This window comes from Leuresthes tenuis, unplaced genomic scaffold (assembly GCF_036924035.1).
Source record: "Leuresthes tenuis unplaced genomic scaffold, fLeuTen1.0.hap1 SCAF_21, whole genome shotgun sequence".
NCBI lineage: Eukaryota > Metazoa > Chordata > Actinopteri > Atheriniformes > Atherinopsidae > Leuresthes > Leuresthes tenuis.
The window spans coordinates 28,946,653-28,974,523 of NW_027325375.1; the positions used below are offsets into that span (position 1 = coordinate 28,946,653).

Consider the following 27,871-nt stretch of genomic DNA (forward strand, 5'->3'; position numbering starts at 1 on the left):
TACTTTCAAAATCATGTTTATTAAATTTAGAAAACACCATTTTGTTAACAGTTTCATACCAACAGCAGGAAAGAAGTGAAGCTGTCAGAGACGCAGATGGGGCCTGGGCCAACCCCTGAGTTAAAAGCCATCATTCGTCCCTAAGCTTCTGCCCTCTGGGGTCACCTGCTTTTACCCTGGCATAGACTAAAAGAGAGTCGCATGGTGGTCAACATCTCAAGGTGGAACACCAGAGGAAACCAGACATAAGAAAACTTTGTAGACATCAGGTAGAAAAGTTGATTTGCAAAGTCATGTTTCAAGTCAAGGTACTTCCTGCTAAAATATACCGAGTACGCAACATTAACACGTAATTAGGTTGCCAACCATGTTGCTATGTAGTTTAATCACTCAGGGAGGGGTTTCTGCACAGCTTCAGGGGACGAGGGCTCGGGGATGCTCGGGGGGGTGCAGTACAGATGTTGTCCAAAGAGGAAGTGCAAACAGTGTCTATAAGGTGTGTTTGTTTAGGGGGAGCAAAGGGCTGAGGGGAGCAAAACAGGGCCACCCCCCTTTTCCTCATCAAGGTGCTGAGAGTGGCGACTCTCTGGAGGGCGACCCTGAGATATCCTCGGGGGGGAAAACTGTGAGTGTGCACGCTCGGATGCCGCCGAGCGACTCGGGCAAGTCAAAAACCTTGTGCCACTCGTCTTTCTCGGGGTCGTACTTCTGTACTATTTCCACCATGCAGCGATTGTTCCAGGAGTAGCCGCCCACCACATAGATCTTATTCTCAAACACGGCCACGCCCACGTCGCTCTGACCCCGCAGCATGGCAGCGATAGGTGTCCACAGGTCCAGGGCTGGGGAGTAGTACTCGCAGCTGAGCACGTCGTCGTAGTCGCTGGTGCCGCGGAAATGATTGCCCCCGATCACGTAGAGCCGGTCGCCCACCGTGCACATGCAGTGAAGGCCACGCACCGTCGTCATGGGCGCTTTCTGAGTCCATTTATCCGCATCCGGGTCGAAGCACATCAGCTCCTTCTGGAAAGTGTCGTGAGTGATTCCCCCTGCAGCGGGAAGAGAAAAAAAGGATGAAAATCAGCCTCGACGCGGATCAATTCAGGGGAGGAAAACACTTTGTGGACCTGTCAATCAGATCGTTCAGTCCCTCGCCCACGTCAACGTTTCTCTTTATCTGGGCCACGCCGAGCGCCGACCGTGGCGCTGGAACGGTCTCCGTATGAGGAGCAAGAATGTATACAAGGCTCCACATTCTTCAAACTTATTTTTCTCATGATCCTCATATTTGAAACGAATTCAACCACCAATACAGAGATTAGAGCCTCTTTTTTTACAAAGCAGAGGGATATCAGTGGCTGCTCAGCCTCCTGCCGTACAGAGGGAAATAATGCTGATTATGAGCACTCACTACAAAGTGGAACACGATTACAAAGCTCCTGTTAACATATGCACAAACAGACCGTAGACGGTGGGACACAAAAAGCTGAGGAAAGTGGGGAGGAAAAAAAAAAAACAGGACATGTCTACAGGGAAGGCTTAAAATAAAGAGGAACACAATCCCAGCATGCATTTGGGTGGCAGCCAGCACACCCCTCCCCCCTAGGCTGAGTGACTGGGAGCAAATGCAGTGAAGATTTGCAGAGCACGCCGTATACAGGCAGAATCCCTCTTTTGCCTGTGCCCAGTGATCGTGTGCTCGCTTCATTGTTGAAGCCTAAGCTGTGTATTCAGCCGCCATGACTCAGATCTGTGATGCTGCACCTCCTTAACCGATCAAACGGGAAGATAGCTGGGCTGCCCGTTCTCTTCATCCAAGAGCTGCACGGAGCAGGTCTGCTATTTAAATCCTGACAAGAGAAGAGTGCGGGAGTCAAGGCAGGGTCCTTGTAATCCCTCCCACGGGGCCATGCGGCTATTCTGACTCAGTTCAAGGGCTTTGGCCCTTCCCTGATACAATGATGTCTGATCAGTATCTCAAAGTCTAATCGTGCCATTAGTGGGAAACGAAGAGCAGCCAGATTACAGCCAAATACATCCCATCTCAGAGACAGGCTGAAAGCCTGTGCCCTTCATTGTTTGTATTCTGTGCCACGTGTGGCCGTATGTTTCCACCTCGTAACATTTTCCAGAGCAGCCGTGACCCGGTTGAATCAGTGCCGGTACATGTGGGACCCGAAGGGACGGAGACCAAGGTGAGCCAAAAAGGGAGCTCAGCACTTTCTCCAAATACCCCGTAATGATTAAGAGTGTTGAAGTTTCAGGCCTGAGAGTCGAAATCCGTTAGAACTATAACCCACTAACGATTAGTGCTGGTCTTTGATGTTAAATCCCACAAGGACGCACAACCAAGCTGCACTAAGTATTGATTAGTTTCACAATAGCATGACCAGGGAACATATGGATCAGCATTAATATGCAGGGAGCCGATAGCAACTAAAAGGATGTGGATTCAATTCCCCCCCCCACACTTTTCACTTTGCAGAGCCACAGAGAAACATAAGCGCCTCTCATTTAAGATCCTTTATCACGTCTGAAGCGTGAAAGCAGTTTTCACACATGCACACCAGAGAACGTCTGGAGAAGCAGGCCTTAACGTTCACACGTGCACACGCCAGTATTAGATTCTACGTGTGAAATGAGTTCTCTCCCTTGGAAATGGTCCAGAGTGACACCTGGGTGGCAGTGCATGATGCAAAATGTTTCGGTTTGCAGCACCTCAGAGGATTATCTGCAGCGATCTGTACGTGCGCTGCTGAGCAATACGGCCAAACGGGTGCAAAGCCAGTTAAAAGCACAAAGAAAGAAGCAACACGTCCAGGGAATAAGCTGCTCCACGCACTCATGGGAACATTCAGGTATTTCTCAGGCCAACACCACAGCGCTGGAAGGGTAAACTCAGCAAAGTGTGCTGCTTTTACATGAACCCCTTCAGAATAAATCAAACATTTTGGGGTTGCAGAGCAGTAACCTGCATGTCTCACACTGTCAGTTTCCAGCATTCAGACAGGAATGTGCCACCTACATGCACAGAAACACATCTAATCCTGTGACTCACTCCCATAAACTGGCCTTTCATGACATTCTTAGCTGTGCATTAACCGTACAAACAGCCTCTACCATCACCCGACTTTCACCCCCTGCAATAAGCACTCAACTTCCAACAGTGATGAAGCTAAATCTAAGAAAACACTGATTCACATCAAAGCTTTCCTCCATTTAACCTCCCAGATGTTTCTTTACCTGATGTTGAGTGGACTGGATCTGGCTCTCGCGTGTCTATTTAAACTCTAAAACATGATGATAATTAGACCAAATGATACGCTCTAAATGAAACGTGACTGAGGAGCTTCTCCTTGAATCTCACCACCGTGTCTGGAGGAAACAATGCACGGTTACATGCATGTGCATTAGTGTGCACGTGAAGCATTTTCTGCGTTTTCCTTCAGTGATGGTGATAAAAAGGCAGACTAAAGTAGGTGAAAATACACAGAGATAAGCCTCAGAACCAACATAACGTCCTGAAGTGGGCCAGGCAGAGACAAGCTCAAAGGGATCTGCAGAAAATCCCCAAATCCAGGTGTGCAAAGCTCATCGTGTCACGTCACGCCCTCCGACGTTAGAGCCAGTAACTGCTGCCAAAGATGATTCAAATCATGTCAAGGAAATATCTAAGCAGTCTGATGTTGTGGAGTTTGAGCTGTAATCAGACTGTTTAAGCGGTCTTTATCTCTTGGACAGGACCGCAGGCCCGAGGCTCTGCGCCGGTTCGGTTCGTGTGCCTGAACTCTGCTGCCCTACTTCAGCTGTGATGATCTGTGGGCTGAGTGCACTTGTCAGGTTCATGGAGCTGACAGAATAGCTTCAGACAGCGCAGCGGCTCGGCTGCAGAAACTGACCTGATGTGCTGTGACAGACACGCACAGAATGTGCGCTCCAGCGTGGGTCACCTTGCACAGCGAGACCGTAACCCCTGCGACTCGGAGCGCTACAGCAGCACAACTCCTCCAAACTGCAAAGCCCGAGTACCTGTAGCATCTTCAAGCTAACTTTCCATGTGAGCTGCGGGATTCTGGTGTTAAAGAGCCGGCTCCACAAGCCTTGTTCCGCAACACTTCATTTTCACCCAGATATTTTTAGACGGCACAGGTGCAGAAACAGCTGTTAGAAAAGCAAAATTTACCAGACAACTGACCTGCGTCAGTGAAGCGTGTAACACTATTTTCAGCAGGGAAGTGTAAAGCAAATAAGAAGCGAACAGCCAGTAGTGCTGAGTGCAGCTCGAGGCAAAAATATCAGCTCAGCTCATCTCAGCCTGAGTCTACATCATCACTTCTGAACGCAGTTCTGTTCATAAGATGTGAAACTATGGTTTCATCTCCTTTCTGCTATAAAATCGGGGTTCTTGTGGTCTGTGTGGTCCTAAATATGCTCTTGCTCTGGTGCTTGTAGTGCAGAAAATATCCAATTAAAAGTGTTTATATAATCGATGACGACAGCTGTGTGTTGAGGTAGTTTCTGGGATATCTTCATGAATGTTGCAGCTGAACAGCTTTTGAATATTTTATATTAATCTCCAAGGTTTCTACCCCGAGTGCAGTATCTGATGAGTGCAAAGAAATTATTGGCAGTGTATTAGCAACGGTACCATGCAAATGTCCAGTTGATGGACACAATTCATTGGTTAAAAGCCTGATTTTGTTCCCTAAATGTATGAACATTGTGGCATAACCGCACTCCATAAAATCCTTTTCTTATACATGTTCCAGCCGAGTAAAATGACTCGAAAGTAAGGTGTTAGTTTTATAGGCGCTATGCTTCACTGCTTTCTTGCATTCTTTCCCACAATCCCACATGACCTTAAACGCAACACCAATTATTTTCATGCAGTTCGACTAATTAGGATTCGTGTAAAAGAATGAAAAGAGGAGGGTGAGAGGCCGCTCTCTATGCGACAATATCCTTTTTGTTTGGCCTTAAATCCTTCTACAGACCTCAGAAATGTCCGCAGTTACATTACCTGCATTAATCAACGTGTAAAACGCACATGTGCAACAGGCTCTGTGTGGTGAAGCTGGAGCAGCTGTTTCATCACTGCTGAGCTCCCTCGCAGTCAGATTATCTTAGTGCTGCGCTTGTCTTTTCTTAAGTCTCTCTGAAGTCCTCATGCAATCTCTCTTTGACCTCATGAAGCTTTCCAAACGAGGTAAAGGAAGCGTTCAGGAATATCTGTTCTTTTTCTTTCTTAATGCCCTGCGACAGGCTCATGTTAAACCTGACAGAGGGGAGTGGAACCGAGAAATAAAACACACACTTTAGCACAGCCTGCATTTCTTACACACACACGCTGCTATATAATCTAATAGATACTAATCTAATGTACATGTTACAAACTGCATGAGTGTGCACTTTGTCCTGGAGGGCTGCTTAATGATTTCTGAGTCTATAAGCGTGTCTACAGGTCTGTAACGTGTCCGTGACGTGGATTTGAAGTGGGAAACCAGCAGAGTGCACCGCTGTATTCAGTTAAAGAAGCTTAAATTCTGCCCCCGTGCTTAGAGACAACTTACAGGAACTGCTTTACAGCGAACCGTTTCTTGCCTTCTCTCTCCTCTGCTGGACGCTTTCAGGATCCTTTTTTCTTCTTCTTTGTTTTTGAACAACACTGTTTATTGCTCATGTGTTGCAGAAGGATGATTGTGCCCATGGCCAGAAGGGATTAACAGTGTCTGTTCTGCGTTACACCTCCTACACAGACTTCAGTCCTCTACTTTGCTCAATCCTTCCAAATTCCCCTCCACCACCACCACCACCCTTCCCCTCTTTTGTAGCATCGCTCTGGATTAGTCACGCTATGAAACTAGGGCTCATCTCCATACCGCAGGATTTGTTTTCAATCGCAGGAAGTGAACAGGCGCTGATGTGATGTCTTAGGAGCAAATAGGGACTGCCCAAAGGTCCAATCTCAGTACCTGGCATGTGCCTTCAGGACCGGACCTTAAGATGCTTCATGATGCTCTGCAGATGAATGAAGAGTGTGTGGAGTCATTTGCCAAAGTCTGTGCGTGTGAAAGGCTCTCATTCAATGTAATGTAGCAAGTTGAGCCAATAGAAATACCAAGCATTAGGAGACTAAGGAATCCAGGCTGAATGTTACCTCAAAACCTGGAAAGTACTGCTGTTTGACCACAATGATGCAAAATGTCTTGTGAATTTAAAGCTATGTTCACAGGTGGGTCCACAGAGCCTGAGTTAAACAGAGGAAATCTCGTCATTTATTATCGATATATTTAGCGTGAATCTATTTATGTGAATCTGCGTTAAGAAATGCAAAGAGAATAAACCCAATTCCAGATGCAACTTTTAAACTTGCCTCAAATTCAAAGTCACTCTTCATTTCAGCCGATGGTGAACCAACTTCAACTCCCCGGGGCCACTTACCTGAAATATACATATAGCCGCCGTACACCGTCCCAGCATGGCCATAATGAGGCTCGTTCATTTTGGCAACATACGTCCATTCATTTGTCCTTGGGTTGTAGCACTCCACAGTAGCTTGAAGAAGGAAAGATGAAAAAAGAGAAGAGACTGTATTAGTAGAAAGTAGGTCAAGACACAACTAAGGAGGACAAACAGCAGCAAATGAGGCCTTGGAGGGTCTCTGCGTGGGAGCTAAAACAGAGATTTAAATACAGACTTCGCATCCCCAACGGCGCTGAATGCACCGACTGCACAGGAAACTGGAGACTGTTGCATCCTTTATCTTAAGATGCCCGTGGAAGGTTTCGCAAAAATCCGAGAGAGCCAAGAACAGGGACTCTGGGATTCGTGAGTGATGATCACAGGCGGGCGGATGGTGGCTGAGAGACCCCACAACCAGCAGCTCTGTGAGCTCATTACATGCTCGCCATGAGGATGCGACTGGGCTCGCAGCGAGCCGGACAAACAGGGATACCAACAGCTCCTCATGTCAGAGAGCCAGACTTCAAACGCCGTAGTTAAACGTAAGGAGGGGCACAATTGAACTGGAACGCTGTGCTGCATACACCAGTTATCCCCGTGTTGTTTGGCAGCCTGTAATTACAGGATTGAAAGCACTTTATTTCTCACTTTGCCACAAGCAGAATATGAGGTAATGCACAAATGTTGTTGTCTTTGTACAGTTTGTCCAGTTGCAAAAGGCGAAATGATATATGATGAATTTAAAATGAGTTTAAAAAGCAATCACATGAGCAATTACACACAGAACCCTGACCAGTCGACAGTATATTACTCACTAATGAACAATGACGAAGCCTTTAAACAAACCTCGGTGCCTTCTGATCACATCTTTGTTATTTCATTCTGAACAGATTAACCAGCCTGGAGGGTAACTGTGGTTACGCAGCTCCAAAGGCTCAAAGCTTCCTTCTGCAAATATAAACCTTGTTGGGCTTTTCTTTCGCAACAATAAAAGAGAAAAACCACACCCGTATGACCCATCCAGAGCAAGCAAACACGATGGCGGGCCAGGGCACCTCCAGAAATACACGAGGACGGAAGCACATGCAGCCGAATGTAAAGCTGGAAAGAGGCGAACTGGGGCTGTGTTCCTTCGTCTAATTATAACCCCGAAGAGAAGACGGCTCCTTTTTTCTGTCTGTTCAACTTTTATGGCTGAATTTAAATACCGGGTGGCACCTCTCTGTGGTCTACAGTTACGGGTGCAGAGATTCCAGATCAGTAAGTCAGCATCACAGGGAAGTTTGTGTCTGTTTGGAGTTTTATCAGACGGCAGTAAAACAGAGTTTTCACTACCAGGAGCATGAGATCACCGAGTCTGGCTGACATGATACGACATCCTTATGAAAACTTAAAACCACAAGCCTCCTCTCACTTGCAGTGCAGGGCCCTGTCGGTACGGTTCCTGTCCCAGATTCAGCCGAGCCTCAGGACGTACAACTCGCTGCAACGCGGCACGCAGCGTGAAACTAAACTCCTGAGACAACGACAGCTGAAACTGAAGTTACAAGCGCCGAGCTGCTCCTGTAATGGATTACATCAGCGTGGGACTCCAAACAGCAGGTTAAACCTCTTCTGCATATGAAACGGGTAAAATCTGTTGCTTTCAGGGAAACCACAGACATAAAGTGCGGGGACACAAGCTCACCCAGCTCTCCGGCTGCGTTCCTTCCTCCAACGGCGTACAGGTGTCCCTTGAGTGCACTGAGGTGGAAGAAGGTACGTTTCTCATTAAGGCACGCCACCTGGATCCATTTGTTGTAGCGAGGGTCGTACCGGAACACCGTGTCCACTGCCGTTTTTCCTTTGGTGTCATAGTTGCTCTGGCCACCCACAACATAAAGGAAGTTGCCGATGACCGCGATGCCGTGTTGGTAGCGAGGCGCGTCCATGGGAGCCAGCGCCTTCCACTCGTGAGCCTTTTCGTCAAAGAGACGCAGCTCCTTGCTCACAACGAGCTGCTGGCGCAGAACTCCGCCCAGCGTGACCAGGTGGGCACTATCTGAGCGGATGGCTGTCCGTTCTGACTGCATCACCGGCTGCATGTAGGGCATCATTTGGTAATTACTAGCTTCCAGGAGAAGGTTGACGCAGGTGTTGTCCGTGCGCATGAAGTCCACCGTCTGAACGTGATTGATGAGCTCCTGTGGGTTCATGAGGGGAAAGCGGATGTTCTTCATGAGTTTTGGGGCATAGTCCATTCGACCGTCTTCATATCGTAACCAGCGGCAGGCGGCCTTAAACAGGTCCAGCTCAGTGCAGTGTTTCAAGCTGTTACTGGACAGTACGAAAGCCAAACGTTCAAACGGGAGCTTGACAAACTCTCCCGTGCCGAGCAAAGAGGGGAAGTTCTTCAGGATGAAATTGTTGACGTATTTGTCCACCTCGGTCAGGTTGTACGTGTTGGCAATGCGCCCCACTTCCACGCAGTTGTCCAGAGAAACCTACGAAGAGAGAAAGAGGTAAAAATCTGGGAAATTCAACCAAGAATGATGGCTGCTTGGATCAGATCCCATTCCAAAACCTTGGTGTCATAATAAATAATAAATGAGAGAAAGCTGGAGCTTTAAAATGTTTTAAAAAGCTTTTTAAATACCTTAGTCACCAATAGATATTCAGATAACCACAGTCTGCATTTCAAGTACTGCTGAGGACTAAAGGGGAGCCGTGCACTGTGCCTCATGCTTCTGCCTCCTTACCCCAGAAATGAGAAAGACTTTGCAAAAGTCCAACACGGGAAGGATTTGTAAAAAGCTTGCTGCCTCAAGTGTGTCTTGCAGATTCTCCATGTTGAGTGACAGCTTTGCTGTGTAGATAAAGTCTATGATCTTCTTCAGGCCTATTCGGTTTACTCCGTGAAGCTTGATGCACATTAAATCCTGCTCCTTCATTCCACCTGCATCAGGAAGGAGAAATGACGGTTACACACGGTGGAACGCATGAATTCACACACTCATCTCATGTCAAATCTTAGCACTTCCATCCTCTTCCGTCATGAATCGAAACACCAACTAATCAGCTGTTTTCTGGCCCAAAATGATGTAGCTTTTTCCTCTCACTTGATTACGGTGCTGAAGCTGGAGTTAAGTCCTATCCACGGCAAACCCAAAGTAAATCGAGAGTCTTTTCAGAACCACAAGCAGTAAATCCTTGATTTTGGTCTCTTGAATTCTTTTGGTAACTAACTCAAAGTGTTACTAGAACTGAGCTGCAGCTTCTTCACTTTATGACTGCAGTTACGACCACAGTCTACCGATTCAACCCTAACCCAAAACCTGGTTTAACTGGGCGATATCCAAAGGTAATCGATGGTTATTAAAGATCGAACAACTCCAGAGAGCTCCAATGTGCTCAAAGGAGGCGTCAGTCCAAAGCTAATAACGCCGGCTTCGTTTTCAAATCAGAATATTTACAATCTTACCGAAGTCGGAGGATTAGGTGCAGCTGCTGGCTGCTTGATAACACAAGAGAAATCTGTGGGAACAAACTGAAGATGCAAGTCTTAGTGAGCTGGATTATCAGGACCCATGTCACTAAAAAGGGCTTCTAGCACAGATTTAACCTGCAGTCTTCACGGCACGGTGAAATACACGCAGCTACTTATACTCAGCTGAAAAAACAGCTCTTTTATGGGGCTAAGAAACATAATTAATTTAAGGCCACAGGTTAATGCAAGAGCCATTCAAAGCAATAAACTCAATCTTGCTGCCATTTTTGTGGCATCTATCGCAGAATTGGGTTTGTTTTCACAGTATCTTCTTCCTAAAACTTCCCTTTAAGTCTCATCTACATTTATTGGCTATCTGAGGACAACATGGATGCAAAATAATGGCTAATTCTGGAAGGATGTAGGCACAGTGAAAGTCACACATACCACACCATCGTAAATCAAACTCTAAATATATCGATAATAAATGCAGAGACTTCCTCTGTTTAACTCAGGCTTTGTGGACCCACCTGTGAACATGGCTTTAAAGTAGTCGGAGGAGGAGGCCATCATGGCACGGTGCACAGGGAACGCTTCATCGCCATCCCCAGCCACCAGCGTGACGTCACATAACAAGCCTTCTATCCTCAGCTGGTCAAATCCCTGAGTTCAAAAGGGAGAAAAGGCAGGAGTCAAGCATGAAAGCTCAAGCTTAAGATACCTGAACAGCAGAAGACTGCGTTTGATTACCAAAGATCTTAAACGAGGTAAAGATTAACTGAAGAATCATCAGCAAGGGCCTGAGAGAAATGACCTCATGGGCCTGAAATCATTTCCAACAGTGCTCTTATGTGCTGGAGCTGTCTGACTGATCAGAACCCGCTGGTTATCTTACGTACAACCGGGGTGAAATTATACATTTCAGCAACAGCTATATTGTTCCCTTGTAGGCATAGCAACGTGGTGGTTAGTTACGGCTTAAATACAGCGGATGTCTACCATAATGAAACAAAGGTTATGACATGCAGCACAAATAGAAAGAAAACAAGCCATTACTGGTTAACAACAACTCAAACTGCCAGTAGCAAGAGGAGAGCTTTACCCCGAACTGAGAGCAACAGATCCTTCAATCAGGATGTGAAATAAAACAATCATTATCATTCTCTTACTGTGCTGCGACAGCAAAAGATTAATGAGCAGCAAAAGCAGCCAACGGCTGCTGGTGTTCAATGGGAGCCGAGGACAAGCGGCACAAAGCCTGCCCCCTCTGCCACATTTCAGGCCGATCAGAGCCGATCAGAGCCGACATCCTAAAGCAAACGCTGGCTTTCCAGCTTCTTCCTGAACGCAGAGGACTCAAACGAATAAAATTAGCAGTAAATACGAGGAAGTTGATCCTTTTTTTCTTCAAAAAAAGTGGTCACAGTGAGTGTTCTGCGCTCACTCTTTAAATCAACTTAAATAGACACCAAAAATCCCCAAAGCTTTTACTCAACTACTAAAATATTAATCAACATTAAAAATGATACCCAATAATTCATGCTATGGGCTCTCAGACGCTGTTACGAGTTTGCTGTGTGTGTCAAACTTCAATAAAACTCAACAAGGACTAAATCCCTACCGACGAGGCGGGGGGGGGGGGGGGGGGGGGGGGGGGGTTGCTTTTAGATGTAGTGTTGCTGAAGGCAAGGATCCGGACTGAGCTTCGTGTTTTCATGAATAATCACTGTCATGCGAGCCTGTAAAACAGCCTCACAAAACCACAGAGGAAGAAGGTGACTGAAGTCTCACCTGAAGAACCACTGAGCTGTGTGTGTTGCTTGTGAAAAATCGGGTGTTTCCGGTCTTCGATGCCTGAAGATGAGCAGAGATGCCCATATCACCGTAGCCCAGAGCGACTTTCATGTGAGCGTCGTCGTCCTCCACGAGGGATCTATCAGGAAAATAAAAACATGTTTTTACTTTACAGCAGAGGCCATAAGCACCCCCTGTTTCCTGCTCAGTCCAGCCTATAGAAAGTAGGACAAATAAGTTCCCAAAGTGACACCACACGAGAACATTTAGGTGGTGCTAACCCAGTTCTAAGACCAACTAAAAGCAGCAGGTAAAACCATGAAGAGGGAAGAGAAAATTACATATTTCTACCTTCCCAAAACACCTCTGGGCAACCAGCAGAACTCCAGTCTGCCAGGGCCATGAAATCTGAGCTAATATTGAATATAAACTGCGTAAAAAGCACGTTAAACAATGAGTGAAGACTCAATTCAAGCCTCCCAGGCTGTGTATCAGCATTTATTCCTGAGCTAATCATCACTAACAGCAACACTTTATAAAACACATCTGTGGCCTCTATGATCCGACATGTGCTGCATGCGTAACCCGATGCCTCATCAGAACCAGGACAGGGATGTATTGATCAGCGTGAGCCAGAAAGAGATGCGACTGCACAATAATTGGGGTTTACGGTCTTCATTCCACTTTCCGACCTCTGATATGGCGCCAATGTGAGATAAAACACATTACGCCTGATAACCAAGAAACTTCAAATAAATATGCACTTTAGAATAAATTAACTCTGATTTTATTAAGTCTGATTATTACGTTAGAGGCACAATTGGCTGGTTCCGCTCAGGTGGCTGTGGGAGAGTCATTTAATGCGCAGTGAGACACTCAACTTGAAGCTGACCCCTGGAGCTTTGCCACTTTGTAATCATGGTTTGAGCTGAAGTCCTCTCAAAGGGAAGGGTAACTAATACCAGTGACAGTGCCTCCATCTGGATAGTTTAATGAGTGGAAAATGAAGCAACTCGTTTGCTATGACCAGATCAGAACTGGGTGGAACACCAATGGGACACCATCAGAGCAGGAAAAAAGGGGGGAATCATCCTTTAGGAAATACGCTTCATCCCTCACCGGAGTTCCAGAGCGAGTTTTTACTTTAAAAAAGGGACATTTCCATAAACTTTGCAAAGAGACGAGCTCGTGGACAGTTTGGCAGCTTTTACTTTAATTTGCTACATCAAACTATTTTATATTAGAAGTTCTGATGCATGTGTCAGAAATAAAAAAAAAACCCAACATATTTACAAAAGCAGGAAGCTGAAACAGCCCGATGCTGAAGAAAGTTATGGCAGATATCACATGGATAAATACACCAGAACGCTGCTTTTCCACGTGTGGAGAGACCCCCGACTGAAGCAGGAAACTAATGGGAGTCTGAAATAAACGGCACATCTTGCTGATAGATCATCTCTGAGGTTAATGGGAAACTTATAAGGAAAAACAAGCCTCAGACAGCATTGAAAAGATCATTAGCTTTTTGCATCTCCGTGACTAAAACCGAGCTACATGAATTGTAATCAGTACGTTTTGAGAGAAATGACTCGCGAGATGAAATATTCTTTAGAATAATTGGAGCAAACGAAAGATTTAACTACTTTATGATCCAGGGATCCAAGTCTTTAAAGTGGCCTGGACTTTAGGAAAACAAACCAAAAACACTGGACTGCGTTTCTCATCATCTGAATCATACGTCCTCGCACTCCAAGAAGCACCAGCATATGTGATGTAAGCTGCTGCAAAGTCTTTAATTGGCCCACAGAGACTGAATGTGTAAAGATGGATATAATCCCCGTATAAATGTACATTTTGTTCACATTAAACAATGAAACTCATTTGGGTAAAAGATAATAAACCTTGTGGACCGTTTTAAATAGAACGAACCTCCTTCAAAAGAAAAGAGAAATGAAAACAGCCGGCCTTGATGTCGAGTGTGTAATCTGTGAAAAGAATCTCAAGTAACCCACATTTTAAAGCGTTTTAAGCAAAAGGCGAGACGGGTTGAGCCTGTTCAGTAAGACGTGGTTAATGGTGACGAGGGTGGAGATCTTTGCTATAACCCGCCTGGTTTCACCGAGGAGATGAATACTGAATGAAAACTTGGCTTAAATTACTACGACTATCCTCCACGGAACCAGCAGACGACAGAGCAGTCAATGAATGTGGCGGCGGATACTTAAGAAAAGCATTCATCTTCATGTGAAGACTGGTTTTAACAAATATTCTCCAACCTCAGCAGTAAATTTGATCTTCAAACAGACACAGGAGCGGGCGGCGCATCAGATGTGCAGGACTAATGCTTTTTGGATGGACTATTTATATAATTAGAGTCATTTGCAGCCCTTCTTGGGCTTATCATTTGTTTGCAACACTTTCATAAGCTTTGAGGGGATATTATTCAACATCTTTTTGAATAAAACGGATTTTGGCTTGAATCTAAAGTGTTTAAATCTACGTTTCTGTACCAATGTTGCAGAATATGATCCCGTGGCTCTAATCTGTTTCACTTTATTCTTTCCTCCTAAAAAGAGCAAGATACAGATAAATAAAAGGTGGGGGTTTAATCACAAAACAACCCCGTCACTTCACAGCTACGCCCACATCCTAAAATGAAGCAAAAGTTGGATTTCTCCAACTGTCTCTGTGTGGTTAAATAAAGTCAGTAAAATGGGAGTCAATTGTTTGTGAACAGAACTAATCTGACGGAGCAACAAAAGCCTTTTTATGATACATATAAGCCCCAAATTATTCATACCCCTGACTTAAAGTCACTTTTATCCAACCAGCAAGTTTTTTTTATCTTGATTGGAAACGACACAGACGTCCCAAAAGATGCTAAGATGATGTACAAGAGGCATCATTGTGGAAGAAAATCATTTCTCAGCTTTTATTTACATTTGAACATAAAGTGCCATGTCCAGAATGATTCATACCCTTCCCAATAATCAATAGAAAAGCCTTTATTAGCTTTTACTGCAACCAAACGCTTCCTATAATTGCTGACCAGCTTTTTGCACGTCTCCCATTCATCTTCAGCGATGAGCTGCAACTCTTCAGGTTGGAGGCTCTGCTCTCCATCACCCTGATCTCCAGCTCAGGTCTCTTTCTGGGCCACAGCAAAACATTTTCAAACCATTTCTTCACCACTTTTTCTGTGTTTTGAGTCGTTGTTGAGCTGAATGTCCACTGGAGCCCAAAGCCAAGTCTCCCTGCAGAGTGCTTGATGTTTCTGAGGAGAATCTTGATGCATTTCTCTTATTTTCACGCTGCCTTTTACTGGGATTAGGTTCCCTGGTCCATCGGCTGAACCCCCCCCCCTCCTGCCACTTTTTGTTCAAATGTATATAAAAGCTGAGAAATTATTTTCTTCCACAATGATGCCTCTTGTACATCATCTTATCATCTTCTGGGAGACGCCGATAACATTTCCAATCAAGAAAAAAAAACTTGCCGGTTGAATAAAAGTCATTTTAAGACAGAATTTGCCAGGGGAATGAATAATTTCAGGTATATATGCTGTGAAACTTTAACAGGAGTCATTTAATTGAGAAGCAGGCTGGATCTGCATTATAAATAAATTACCACGATGTGAGGAAAAGTTATTTCTATCACCTGGAGGTTAAAAACCCTCGAAGTTAACTCAGAAACCACAGAAATATCAGGCGTTAAAAAATAAAGTTATGAAAGTCAACTTTTAAGACTAAATCTCTACAATAAATGTCTGATGACCAGGAACTGTGGACTGAATAATCACATCTCTGCACTTGGACACTTCAGGTCGATCACACGTCTTTCTTCAAGGCTTCAAGCATCAATAGATCAAAGACACTTTGGGTCTCCGATGGGTGAACATACGGAGAAGATTGGGATGAATCTGCTCGTCATTCCACTCACATGCTGCACTGAGGAACAGTTGGATACACAACAAAAGCACAAAAAGATGGAGGTTCTACAACCACACAAGGTAAAGAAAACTAAATAGAACTATGCAACCGGACTACATGTGATTAAGGTCCGTTCCACCCAAACCTGGATGATAAAACACCATTTTTGAAATGACAAAAAGGGTGGGATTGATAATAAAAGACACAATTTACAAGGAGGTGATAATGGACTACATCTAGCGGGGGTTTGTGAACACCATTAGCACTAAACACTGATGGCTTGAACAGCATTCACAGTCACACTGACACAGAGCACAGGCAATGTACTTGGACATTTACCCCGTCAGGTGGTAAGTCGGACAGGCAGCCAGGAGAGAGTGGGTTGTCCAAACCATAAAGGAGTGCCGGTGGCTGCCGGAACGAAACAAAGAGACAACAGCTACAGCATCCAACACAAAATGATCTGTTGTTCTTGAAGAGAAAAGACACTGAATGTCCAGTTGCATCAGAAACCAGTGGGAGGTTGAAGTTAATGATCATGAAGCATCACAACTGACCCATAAAACATCACAATGTGTCGACCAGCACTGGACAACATGTGGAAATAAATTACTGTTAACGTCACAGGAGAGAAAAATCAATATTGTAAAGACATTTTAGCCTGAAATCACACAATGATGCTTAAATGAAGGCTGCATTTCACTTAAAGTCATCACAATATTAACATTTATCATCCCTATATCAAACTAAAAGCCAGTAAAATACATGTTACCAAAGCTTATTGATACACACATTTTAATATTTAACATTCAAACTTAACTAAATGAGGTTGGACCGGACGAAACAGCAGATATGCTACACACTGCCCGTCTTTTACAGAACCACCATGAAGTCAGGTGGATTTCATTGTGTTTGCCATTAAATTTCTCTAATAAATGCACCAAGGTCTGAAGTGATGAAAAATCTGCTTGTTTCTTAAATCCAGAACACTCCCAGCAGCTTGATGGCTCATTGATAGCATCAGTTACCTCAGAGGGATGCTTATGGCACAAAAGAAAGCCGTTGTTTCCGGATGCCGTGAGGACAGCGACCGCTCTGCCCTACGATCTGGTTTAAATGCTACTTTCAGGGTCATTGGTTTGTGTGAGTTGCGTGGGGCCGAGTCAGAGGACAGAAAGTGTGAGGAAGCAGAAGGCTTGAAGTCGTAATGAATAAACACGTCAAGTCGCTTCATCTCAGTGGAAATCCTGACATCCTTCCACCAGTGACGGCTCAGGAAGCCGGAGGGACTTTTACAAGAGATGAGAGAGGAAATAACTGGTTGGTGTAGCTTTGCTGCTAAATTATGCTGAGCCATGAACTGATGGAGACCTTGAATATCTCAGCCTCTCACCTTCTGGAAGGCCAGGATTTGGCTTCCTGAGCAAAAAACAGCTGATAAACGACACATATTTCAATGTTATCGCGATGAAAATAAAACAACAAGCACCTGCGCTATTTTATCTGTGCTAAATATGAAGAAAACTGTAATTAAGTCGTCTATCGGTGGAGTCTTTACCGGGCCTGGGCCTGGTTTTAAAGCTTTAAAAGGTGAAAAAACAGCCAGAAAATCCAAATAAAATGTTTGCACAGCTCATGGAAAACTGACTGCAGCCCCTTCAGATGAATACTTTCACAAAGTGCATAAAACAAATAAAGTTTCATTCATTTCAACTGCAGACAGCATCCTGAAGTATTCAGGGCAGCGCATTCTGACGACTTTGTGCATCTTTTATTGAGAAATTAAAATTAATTTACTCAAATGTTCAGCTCCTCGGCTGCAGCAGCGCGTCGTGGTGATTGCTGGAGGTCGCTGTGATGCATCTAGAACTCGGTTTAAGTCGACCTTCGGCAAACTAAACTGACTGGACATCGTTCTGAAAGAAAAACCCCTTTTTGTTTGCCAAGGCGTCACAGTTCAGCTGGAACCAACCATGAAACCATCTAATAAACTCTGTGCAAATCCTCTGCATGATAGAGTGAAAAGATTAAAGCTGGGCTGTTTCAGTCATTCTTAGATACTGAAATCTGCCGAATTTAACCGGAGAAATACAAAATAAAGTGTTTTTATATGGACCCAAACAGTTACTGAGTGTCCACCGATGTTTATCCATCTGAAATTAAATCAAAAAGCTTCTGAAAACTGAGGGTTTGAGGATAAGCACGTCCCAATAAAATGATCCGAAGCACATAAAGTGCAGCAGGTAAATCATAAGAAACATTATTAAGTGAGAACTTCTGGAGACAGTGAGGGAAATCTCACAGACGGAGCAGAGAAATGCAGTAAAGCTGCCAGCTGATCTGCTCCTGGTCCCAGGAGAAAACAAAGCATTTCACTTTCATAAGGGCTGAATTGATTTAAAAAGCAAGATCTTTTTCAAAATGCCTTTAAATATAATGCAACACCAGGTGTGAATCCCACAGACCAGCATCGCTGGTGGTAGAAATGACATTAAATAACATATATTTCCAGGGTTTCTAACTTCTAATACGTAGTTTGCTTATTTATTAAGACGCTCAACACCATTATGACCAGATCTTACGAGCTTGTGTCGTTCACGCAGCCGTTTCATATGAGCTCATCTGAAACCGAAACCGACTCAGAAAGTTTTAGATTGAAGACATTTGTGCAGTTTTTGTTCCTTCGCCTTCACCAAAGCCTTCTGTGGTCGGTCTGAACAGCAGCAATGGATCTGGTGCACAGATTCAAACAGGAAAATGAGCTATAATCTACTATTTAAATGGCTGCAACGTGGTGTCACAGCTCCTTAATATCTGTAATCAAATATGGGCTCAGTTTAAGAACACAAATTCCACTTTATTTGAAGGTTGTAATTAAATTAGAACTGAAAATTAATAGACTAAATGCCAAGAAACGCATCAATCATCAGGTCCTTTGATAGTCATCTGCTGTTCGCTGTGCCAGGGGAAAACTATTTATAATCTTTAGATGATGGTTTCGCTCTCTAAATACTATAAGCTGTCTCCGTGTGCAAAAATGAGTCAGTAACCAAAGCACCTAAAGGTCAGCGTACGCAAAAAGAATGAGAAAACCAAGCGACCTTCATTTGATGCTGTTAATCTGTGGGTGAAGCTGCCACCTTGTCAACATGGAACAAACGCTCAGTCAAGCTGAACAAGGGAGCATGACCCAGCAGGATGTGCTGCCAGAAACAAAACTACAGCAGTTTCTCAAGAATACCTAAAGAAAATGGGTTGAGCTGTGTTCTGTAGTATCATTCAGTGCACGTAGGCCAAGCCGTGCACGTGTCCTCGAGGGCTGAACTCAGATTCTGGACAAAAAGGCCAGAGATTTTCTGAGAGCAATAAAGAAATTAGAAGCGTCAGCTTAAATGAGCAGAAGCATGGCTTCGCATACAAATGAGCTTCACCTGTCACCGTCCACACGTGCACGCCTGATCCTTCCACTATCGCACAAGTCAGCAATAACATCGTTTATTTCAATATCTAACTATCCTGGCTGTTCTGATGAGGAACCAAAGGAGGAAAGGCTCGGAGGAAGCTTTACACCGGAGCAACAAAGCGTGAAAAGACAGGAACTGGCACCGACCTGACCCACTGATGGGGTCCAGGCTGACACATTTCTACTTGGACAGGCATTTTGGGAACCTCTGCTGTGAACCAAATGCTCTGAGAGGGCTAAATGACTTCACCTGCAGCCTGGCAGTGCTAATATTCAGTCTACAAGTCACTTTAAAAGATTTTTGCCTTCCTAAAAGGTGAATCTGATGCAGCGCACTCAATAAAAGCATTTAAGCAGGAAATGATGGATACCGACTAGCCCCAGCTTCATCAGGCTTCATCTGTGTTGAGCACAGATATGACAGTTTCACCTGAGTGAACTCGCTTGGTGCTTTGCCAGCCAGACCGCCTGTGCCTCCCACCTGGACTCTCAATAAAAGAATAAAATGATCCCTGGGTGGCCGCTGCCTTTCCTGCAAAGTGGCCACAAGTCAGCGGGAACTTACTGCCCGTTCCAAAGCTGCACTGAATGCAAAGGAATAGGACGACATATGTGCACCAGAACTACAACACAACACTGTCCTCGTTTGAAAAAAAGGGGTAGAAGTTCCTCTCAGGAGGGCAGCATTTAATATTCTGCTGGTTTCATGCAGGTTCATCTAAAGTACTCTGAGAAAGTCATTGAATTTCATCTCGTAAGGCTTAAGAAAACACATTAATCATTCACACATAATGGCATTTTCTAAGTGCAGGGTGTTATTATTCCACAGAGAAGCCAACAAATAAGATCAGCAAACATAATACCAAACACAGTTTTTAATCAAGACATTATATATATATATAAATAATGTCTCAATCTGTTGTTTTTAGTTAGACTTTGGAGAACAATCTCACTGCTAATGAATACTTTAATAGATTCAACCTCATTGCAGGCATATCATGCCTGACTGATGCCAATTAACACATGACGTGCTATATCTGGTGAGAGCCTTGAGAAAAATCTCCTGTTTTATGTATTTAACCACGGAAAGAAGTCTTTGGTTATTGGGAGTTGAGCGAATCAAAATCCTCCAGCAAACACAGCCGGTTCTTATTCTATCTGATGTCAGCTGTCAAATCAAATGGATTCATCCTTTAAGTTATTAAAGAAATTACTTCAGGTTGGTAATGAAACACATTCCGATGAAGTGCGTGCACGTGAACTAATGAGCCATTTACCTCAGAGACAGCAAAGATCGTCTCATAGCAGCAGCACGGCAGATTTTATCAGCAGCAGAAGGATTTTACAGAGACGTGAAGCATCTTCATTCACAACAATCTGTTAACCAGACTCTCAAAGCGTCCCTTTTACATATATCTGCACAGCCTCTCAGTGGAACTGGATCTGATAACGCTGCATTTAGCTGCTCTTAACACGCGTTAGGCTGAAAAATATTACTCTATTTGGGTAAAAATGGTCTTTAAAAAGCCATTTTACCAGGAGATAACATACAGTGACGGCTGAAATGCAAAAAAATCTCTCACAAAATTAATAAAGAGGCCAAAAAGGACATTTTTCCTGCATTTTTCCTTCAGTAAATAGTTGGCAAAGAGCGACAAATTCATGGGGAGAGAAAAGGGAGACGACATGTACTAAAGGTTCCTGACAGGAATCAAACAGGCGTTGCTGCCTTCAGATTACTGGCTCACCACAAAGCCTCCGAGAGGTGACAGCCAAAGGCAGCCGTCATATATATGAAGTGTTCGGCCCTGAAGCTGTAATATGAGGAAAGACATTTCAGTTACTGTTTCTGTGGAAAATAACTGGATAAAAACCAAGCTGATGGCTTAGTCCATGGCCCGTGCTGAACAGTAACCACTCCTTATAGGCATGGGTTGTGTAGGAAGTTCACGGGTTAATTTATAGATTAGTGCGGTTTAAAAACAGACAAACCGCCTTATGCAAACAAATCTGAAATCATTACGAACCTCACCTACTCTGAAAGTGTTCTCCTCTGCGTTGTGCTGCTTGGAAAACACAGAGATTACCCTGCCAACCAAGTTAAAAATGTCTGAAGCCAAATGGACAGTGAGCCTATAAAGAGAGACTTCTCCCTGACCACAGGCCGCCCTATAATTGGGCCCAATATCTGCCCGCTTAAAAACACAGCTTACTATGTTTGTGCTTTAAAATAGTAAGTGGTCTGGTGGAGCTGAGCAACACTGGGCAGAGTAAGGTGGAGCCTCTGTGCTCGAGTGTACTCCACTGGCCAGAGTGTGTGTGTGTGTGTGTGTGTGTGTGTGTGTGAGCTGTGAAGACTGAAGTACATCGAGTGTGCTTCATAAAAAAATGTTTTCACAGTCCTCTGAAAGACAGGCTGGTGAAAAGAGTCCGTCCATGCGTTTATTCAGTGTCAAGTGATAAAAATAATGTGAACAACGCTGAGTACGCACAATCCTTACAGTCCCTGACAAGGTCTTCATTATTTCTGTGGCAGGAAGAGACACCAGCAACTCCTGGACGGCGTTAAGTAAATAAAGCGTCTTTTAATACACCAACATGGCTGTTTATTCATTTTCAAGGAGATCATCCATATGATCAAGATTAGAGATCCCGAGGTTTGATTCAACTTCATGTTGGAGTGGCGTCTTCACCTAAGAACCCAAAGCAGCGATTACGACTCGTTGAATCAAACGCTGCGACCACTGAGACGACCTTGGACGAGACTCTGAACCCCAGGCTCCTCCGGCTGAGACGGACAGTTAAGATGTGAATGAATGACAAAAACCCCTCATTGTAGAGGAAAACGCTCACTGAATAGTGTCAAGAGTGACAACTTTGTGCGTCTTAAGCCCACAGGGGGGGGGGGGCATTTAGTCAAGACGTGTCTAGTTTCTGAAGGTTTGTGCCGACGGATGAACGCAGCAGTTTATGATATTTTACACGTCTCCTACTTCACTGAAGACGCTTAAAAGGGAAAATGCAAAAACAGCAGCGAGGGCAGAGATTTCTCTTACTGCGATACATATTTCTGTTCAATTAAAAGGGAGAAAACACAACAGGATGAGAACGATCCCGTTCAGTAAAAAGCTAGCCTCTGACATTTCCTGCAGGCTGGGAGCTCAGTTAGCTTGAGAAGGTTTTTCTTTCTCCTTCACTGGAGGAAAAAGACATGTTCAAAAGTCAAACAGAGCCCTGGGAGAGGGGTGAAAAGAGGATGGCGAGAGGCTGCGTGAAGCACACCCTTTCTACCCTTCCCCCCTCCTGAACAGTAGCGGATGACAATAGCTTCTAAACCAGGACACGCCAGACATCCTGACAAAGGCAGGCTCCTCCCAAGCTGCTGAGTCCCAGCTCCCAAACAAACACAGCCACAGGGAGAGGGCAAGAGTCGGGGATGTGCTGCTTGCCAGCCACAAAATCAGCCCTTTTGCCTAAGAAAAGGCATTCTGCCATGAAGCATAAAATTCATGCTGGACAAGGAAACGGTACGAGGCTCAGTCCCATTCGGCTCAACTGAAGGTCCAACAAGAACCCTGTTACAGCGATTCACAAGACAATAAATTAAATACACAGAAACTAAAAAAGCTCACAAAGCCAATCTCCAAATACAGTGCTACGCTGCACAATGCCATTCAGCTCTTACTCACATGTAGGCTGGCGAAAGGGGTGAGGACCTGGATGTCTTAAGAACTGGCACTGGGAATTTCCAGCTGACGGGAGAACCGCTTTTCCATTTCAACGGCATGTTGTTGTCACCAGAATGGTGCTATAGCAATACCAACAGCAAAGACCATTTCCATGAAGAGGTTCCCAATGCAGTCTTCCATCCCACTCTGCCCACACCATTAAAGGGGGAGGGAGAGCAGCGGCGACACCAGCAGCGACAGAAATACTCTGGTACAGACAGTGCAGGCTACAGTCAGGGCAGCAGTGAGAAGCCAATAGATTGCATCCACCGCGGCTACTTGCCCTGCTGCATTCACAGTTGTCTCGTGGTAGGCGGGGGGGTGGGGGGTGCAGAAGCCCTGCCTTCCCATCACTCTTTCAGGATCTGTGAACAGCCCAGCGGTTAAGCAACAGTGCCCCCTTGTTGGAGAAAAGAGAATTACAGCTCTGGGACTGCTGCGCAAAGAGGAGGAATTCGATACTTAAACAGGCGCAGTTCAGCTTAACAGCACCAAAAACACAGCGTTTAGTTAAAAAACTACAAAGAGGGTCACTTTTGTAGAACTTTTTGCAACGCAAGAAGCAGCTCTGCAGCTATTTTGACCATGTAAACAAATGTTTTCATACTTTCATACCCCGCTCTGATTCATTTAGTAAATTTGTCTTCCATCATTCAAAAAGTGATGCTCAAGATGGCCGACGAGCGTCAGGAGGATACCGTTCCTGACTGGGCACCATTAAGGAAGACAAATCCAAGGTCTCACAGATCTTTTGTCTGTTAAAGTAAGAATGGAAGTTGTTCATACGCCTATGGGAGACTTTGTGTTAAGGAGACCGTTTCTGCAGCAGTGGAAGAGCCCAAGAGCAGAGTAGCTGGTATCATTTTAAAATGAAACTTTTGAATGAAAAAGAAAACTTTTAAACCACCACAAGGCCTGTGAGACTTTACCGCCCAGTTGTTGAAACCAATTGATCGACGCCCCCCTGCAGCACAGTTTATTCACTCCGTGCTCTGTGGCAGTCGGCTAACTTCACACAGAGTTTGCTGCTGATAGTTTTGTGCAACATGGCAGGATATTTAGCAGATTTTGATGACGTGGACGACGACTTTGAGTAAGATGGACGTCCTGAGTCCTGAATGAGCTGTGCTGCAGCGGCGGGCGTCGATGACATCATCCCAGCAGACGAGTGTGTAGAAAGCCCTCTATAAGCCCCCGATAGCCTCCAATAACAACAACACAGCAGCTATGAGCTAACAGAGCTATAGCACACGTTCATTCATTCATTCTTCTTAAAGTATTGGTGAAATAAAGACAGATAATGCCTTATTTAGAGGCTGCATCCTCTAAGCCCCGTTCACTCCGTTATATGGACCTCCAGTTATCTAAATATCTTCTGAAGGACGCAGACTTTCACCAAACTGTTCTCGGTGAGTAGATGAACGTATTTCATGCCAGAAATAAGGTTTAAAAACACCGGAGTTCCCCTTTAAATGGACGGGAGTTTGCCAAAAGGGCCACAAAACTACTCTCAGACCATGAATAGGAAAATCCTCGGAACCACTTGCACAAAAGCTGTATTCACACATGAAAACTGCCAAGTGGTTTTCATACATCCGCTTCACAGCAGGCGATTCTCCCAGTTAAAAAACGTTTCCCCCTCTGGAAACACTCTGAAGAGCCACCTGGGTATCAGGCACAGGAGGCAGAACATTACGGCTGGGCCGGCTGATCCATCGCTGAGGCCTGGCAGGCATCACAAGGTGAATCATCATCGTAATGCCCCCACATAGTCACCATGTAAAAAGCAACACAGATGGCCAAGCAACTGTGACAAGCAATGCAAAGCATTACACAAGCTGGCAGAAAAGAGCATGAAGCAGTGACAGTTATCACACACACACACACACATTCACCAGCTACAGAAAGCTCTTCTGGAGCACAGGCACCCCATTTATCTGCTACACAACAGTATATTTCCTGAACTTCTCTTGCTAAACCCTCTTCTTCTTGTACTGCTTAACAGCTATTGAGTCACTGAATATGTAGGCTACGGATATTAATCTATATCTGGGGAAAAAGGAATTCCTCATACATTTAAAACCTTTTCTCCATGTAAAATCACCTGCAGCATTAGCTACATAATGATCTTGTCTGAACAACCTCTCCCTCCAGTCTTAAACTGTTTACCACAGGGATGGATTCGATCATTTATTTGCCCCAAGACTCAAAGCTACACCTTTTCTCCTCAAATCTCCACAATCACTCTCCTCCCAAACTTGTAACCCCCCCTTTTTAAAATCATCCTTTTCAAATATTGCAGAAAATAAGACCTAAATAACCCCAAACCTATCCTGTGAATAACGAGCCTCATGCGCAGGAAGAAACTCAGTCATGCAAAAGCAGAAGGATAACTGATGTCATGGTGGTTTATGTCTCTTTTAGTTAGTTACACCTGCCTGGAGATTATTCTTGGATCAGATGCTGAAAGCTTATACAGCTGAGACAGCCTGAACCAAACCATACACCTACAACTCAAGATAATGTTCTCCAGCTGTGACTTTGACTGACTTTCTGCTGAGGCTGCACAATATTTATCTATTGTTGGCTGAAGACTGAAGCTGTGAATCTACAAAACTCTTGTGAAGGACCTGAGAGCAAAGCGCCTAATTGACTTCACTTATATGTAGCGGTACTCCCACACGAGGTAATACTACATCTCGTTGAGCCATTTGACTCTAACTGGTAGAGACGAGTGTCAGCTTATCATGAAAAGTGTCACCAACAATGACTCCATCTGAATAACACCATTCTTTGTATGCCAAGGGTTGTGGCTGTAAGTCAAGAGCTGTGACAACACTGTTCAAACACTGGAGCGACTACGAGCAGACGGTGACAAGTTAGCCATTACTATACATCGGCCTTTCAAGTGTGGGAGGCTCCCACGGGTGAACTACTGAAGCACAAACACGGAATATCTTTCAAAGTCATTGGGAAACACTCAAGTAAGACTCTTAGCATTATCTGTCAAGCCTGGTCTGTGTGTGGCACAGCTGCTCAGCTTTCCCCTGTCACAGCGTAATCAGGGATTACCACATTTAACACGTGTGATTCCAGGTGAAAGCTACGTCCTGACATGGGCTGATGCCAAGCCCGCTCAGTGCTGCCTTATAGTCCAACACGGGACTGATGTCGAACCATTTAAGAAAAATTAAAGTCCGCCTGGTTCCATTTCTCTAAAACGGCGAAGAAGAAGAGAAGAAATTCCCCAAAAGCTCTCACAGATGGCGACGGCAGTATGTTAACCGCTCCTTTCTGAGCTGAATAAAGTAACATTTTATCTTAAAGTGCTTCACAATGAAATACAGGAAGCGTGAAATATATAAAAAGCTAATCAAAAGCAAGTTTAAAAGCATCACCTGTCATGCAGTCCGATGGGCATCGTCTCCCCTCTGTGTGCAGGGTGCTCCATACCCTCACCAAAACCACACCTAAACAACAACAAAAAAGCTTTCAACATTTTCATCTTCATTTAATGATCAACCAAAATGTAGGAAGATTTAATTTGGCTTTACCACAACACCTCCTGAGATTAGACTCTCAATCGTTTCAAAACATTAAAAGCACAAGAAAAATATTTGTTTATGCAAGTTAAGTTAAATAATAAAGATTTAAGTTTTTAAAAACTGTCACACTAAAAGCAAACGTGCATCCATCACACTATGTGAACTTTCAGGCATTTTTCAGAAGAATGGGCTCAGTCAGAGTGATGGGAAAATATGCGCAGCATGCTCGTTTTTACTGGAAAACGTCCCACAAATGTTGATGGAAAAGTGAACACACACTCCCAATCCGTGCCGAAATGTTTTCAGCTGCATCATGACTCCAACTTGTTGCTTTTGAAGCTAATTTAAACAAAAAATAGCGACAGCGTGGGTGTAACTAGACCGATTATATGCTCCTGTGACTGGGATTTCAGGTTAAATAATACGTGGTGGATAAACAACGATCACGAAACTTAATTGATTTTTTTAAAAGGAAAAATCCATCCTAACTATCACAGTTGGGTTCCTGTTGTTATCGCCCATTTAGGTAACATTTCAGCAAGCAAAACAAGCAGGATAAACGCGTGTCTCCGTAAAGTGCTGTCCGATGAGCTCACTGACTGAAGCGGTGTCCTTTTAAAATTTAGTGCTCCTACTGTACTTGTTTTTCTGAGGTGTTCAGCGAGGTGGCTGATTTACTTTGAAGCAAATGGTTTAGGCTGACGTCTGCCAAGACATTAATGTTGTTTCAGTCTGAGCTTTTATAATAAGCAACGCTGTCAAAGCAGAGCTGAACTGATTCCTCAGCTCATGTTGACTCCACATTGTCCTGACATTCTCCAGTGGGATCAGGCTCGAGCTAACAAGCTAAGCTAACCTCAACGTTAACACTGGCTAGCTTAAAATAACGTTAAATTGCTCGACTATGTTGCTGTCAGGTTGGTTACTCTTAACCAAACCCGAAAGCTGAATTAGCGCAACTTACAACGGCATAAATGAGCCGGGTCTACACATTAGTTAGTTGGTTTAGTTATAAGTTGGTGTGGTTGACTGGTTGATATGCCACCACCAACAGATGCCTGTGACTATTTATCAACCTGGTATTTGTTTAGCCTAATGTGCTACAAAGCCATTTCAGCCGTTGTTCGTGTCTTAAAGGTACTCTGTAAACTTTTTAATAACAGATTCCATACCTTTTAAAACGCGATAACGTTAACTAGCGTCCTTGTTTTCCTTCCAAGCCCACAAATCCACTTACTGTACTGAAGCCGCCTTCCCTGACACATTTTATCCAATGAAGTTGTCGCTTACTCGGACACCAGGAGTATCCGAACTTCCCATTGGTGGAAGAGTATGGCAATCTTCTACCATTGGCTCAAAACTTCCGTTACTAAATAAAGTGGTTTTAAGAAGAGTCCTTCTGCTATTAGGCACTCAGCGGCTGGACACCCTGTACTCTTTTGCTCTATAACAATAATGATTTATAATCTATAATGTATAACTAT

The 27,871-nt window shown here is 44.3% G+C and overlaps 1 protein-coding gene across 2 annotated transcripts; it reads right to left on the reverse strand.

Moving 5' to 3' along the window:
* Positions 1-27,639, reverse strand: klhl13 (kelch-like family member 13). Of its 2 annotated transcripts, none has more exons than XM_072374925.1 (8): positions 27,560-27,639; positions 26,241-26,312; positions 11,720-11,861; positions 10,459-10,591; positions 9,201-9,397; positions 8,150-8,945; positions 6,442-6,555; positions 1-1,049 (listed from the first exon to the last, which is right to left on the reverse strand). In XM_072374925.1, the coding sequence occupies exons 2-8, from the start codon at positions 26,291-26,293 to the stop codon at positions 562-564; spliced, it is 1,923 nt and encodes a 640-aa protein (XP_072231026.1). In that variant the 5' UTR covers positions 26,294-26,312; positions 27,560-27,639; the 3' UTR covers positions 1-561. The 2 variants fall into 2 exon arrangements, with proteins under 2 accessions (XP_072231026.1, XP_072231025.1); XM_072374924.1 differs by lacking the exon at positions 27,560-27,639 and adding an exon at positions 22,804-23,242 and having other exon boundaries at positions 26,241-26,310.
* Between the last annotated feature and the right edge of the window lie 232 nt (positions 27,640-27,871).

What these genes read in the sequence shown, in the direction of transcription:
- klhl13 (XM_072374924.1), bottom strand. Translation starts at nt 22,901, where the DNA reads ATGCCGTTGAAATGGAAAAGCGGTTCTCCCGTCAGCTGGAAATTCCCA. An exon ending in AAGTCTTTCTCATTTCTGGG is followed by an intron (nt 8,946 to 9,200) that starts GTAAGGAGGCAG and finishes CTCTCTTCGTAG; the next exon opens with GTTTCTCTGGACAACTGCGT. An exon ending in GAACGCAGCCGGAGAGCTGG is followed by an intron (nt 6,556 to 8,149) that starts GTGAGCTTGTGT and finishes TCCTTCTTCAAG; the next exon opens with CTACTGTGGAGTGCTACAAC.